Source organism: Orycteropus afer, unplaced genomic scaffold, assembly GCF_000298275.1.
Source record: "Orycteropus afer afer isolate SDZICR_OR568_19922 unplaced genomic scaffold, OryAfe1.0 scaffold00542, whole genome shotgun sequence".
NCBI classification, from domain to species: Eukaryota; Metazoa; Chordata; class Mammalia; order Tubulidentata; family Orycteropodidae; genus Orycteropus; species Orycteropus afer.
This window is the reverse complement of record NW_006922129.1, coordinates 107,377-108,849: the sequence shown is the minus strand read 5'-3', so window position 1 is coordinate 108,849 and position 1,473 is coordinate 107,377. Positions and strand designations below refer to the sequence as shown.

Below are 1,473 nucleotides of genomic sequence, written 5' to 3'. Positions count from 1 at the left end.
CTTTCCTGAAGCTGTGAAGTTGAAATATTTGGTAGAATATTCACGGCTGATGGGAGATAGAACGGGTAGAAATAGGAGACAACAGAGCATAAGGGCTGTCCCAGGAAGACATCTTGGGCTATGAGTGTAATGGGGTGAACAGGTATGTGGGTAATGCAGCCCTGATAGGTGTAGGCAACATGGTGTGAAGGGGCAATGTGTTCTGGATACAGTATGTACCTGTTTGGGTCATTCATGCACACACACAAACATACAAACACGTACACCGCATACATATACATACGCATATATGTCCTCATACATACACACACACACAGATACACAATGGCCCTGTTCAGCCCAGTGGTGAAGGCTGAGCTAAGGCAGCACCTGGTGACCGCCATGTAGACAGCGTATTTCACAGGCAGTTCTAGCTGGAATTTGGTTTTTTCAGTCCTGGGCATGTTGTTCTCACTGAAGGGAAAGAAAGAGCTCTGGTCAGCTCCTGAGAGCTGAGACAACTTCTCTTTCTCCCTGTTCTTCACCACCCACCTCCAATAATCACCAGTTCCTGTCATCCTGCATTCTAAACATCACTGTTCCCTAATTCCCTCACCCTCTCTAGCTCAGGCCCATCCTCTCCGATACAGCTATCTACAGAAGCTTCCTCCAACCTGATCCCCAATTCAGAATTACTCCCACTCCAATCCTTTGCCCTCATGGGGAGTGGTTTTCTAACATAAAAATTCAATTATGTCACCCCCGTAGGTTAAACTGCAAAATTCCCTTTCATCACCCACCAGCCTTCTTAGCACACCTCTCCAGCCCGTATCTAACCACCACCAACTTCCTAAATCCTGTACTATGTGTTTAGACCATACTGAGCTTCCATTCCTTAAATACATCCTGATCTTTCCAACCCCCAGGCTCTTCCTGGTACATATATCCTTCTGTCTGCCTCATGTTCACCATCAGTTCATGTCTTTGCTTGGCTAACTCATAGCCTGAATCATCAGGAATCTTCTCTGAATACCAAGATCCGAAGAACATCAACCATTTAATCATTCATTTCATACTGAATTGTAATTTCCAATTTATTTGTTCTTCTTTCCACTAAATTATAAGCCCTGTGAGGACAGGAACTACATCTGCCCTGTTCACGACAGCCTCACTGGCACTAAGCACGATACCTGGAGCATGGTGGGTGCTCCACCAATGTTTGATGATCTGAAAGGAATCTCAGTGGGAAAAAGTGCAAAGACCCACCCTGGACAGTGGGCTGGGGCCTCAAAGAGAAGGACACTTGTGGGAAGCTGGGCACAGCGCACCTGGTCACATTGGCTTTGAGAAGTAATTTCCTTCCGAGAGAAGCACTAGAGTCCACATCAAATGTGATATTAAAGGTGATCTGGAGTTGGAGAAAGGAGAGGCAGTGACGAGAAAAGTTGCAACCCCAATTGTTCATCAATTGATGAAATAAAATGATCATACAAT

General features: G+C 45.4%; 1 protein-coding gene across 1 annotated transcript in view; it reads right to left on the bottom strand.

The window, feature by feature from the left end:
- Window positions 1–1,473, bottom strand: part of ITGAM (integrin subunit alpha M) — a 107,385-nt gene that overhangs the window by 47,250 nt on the left and 58,662 nt on the right. The window contains 2 exon segments of the mRNA XM_042782959.1: window positions 370–453; window positions 1,308–1,387. Of these exon segments, the coding sequence (XP_042638893.1) occupies window positions 370–453; window positions 1,308–1,387 (164 nt within the window).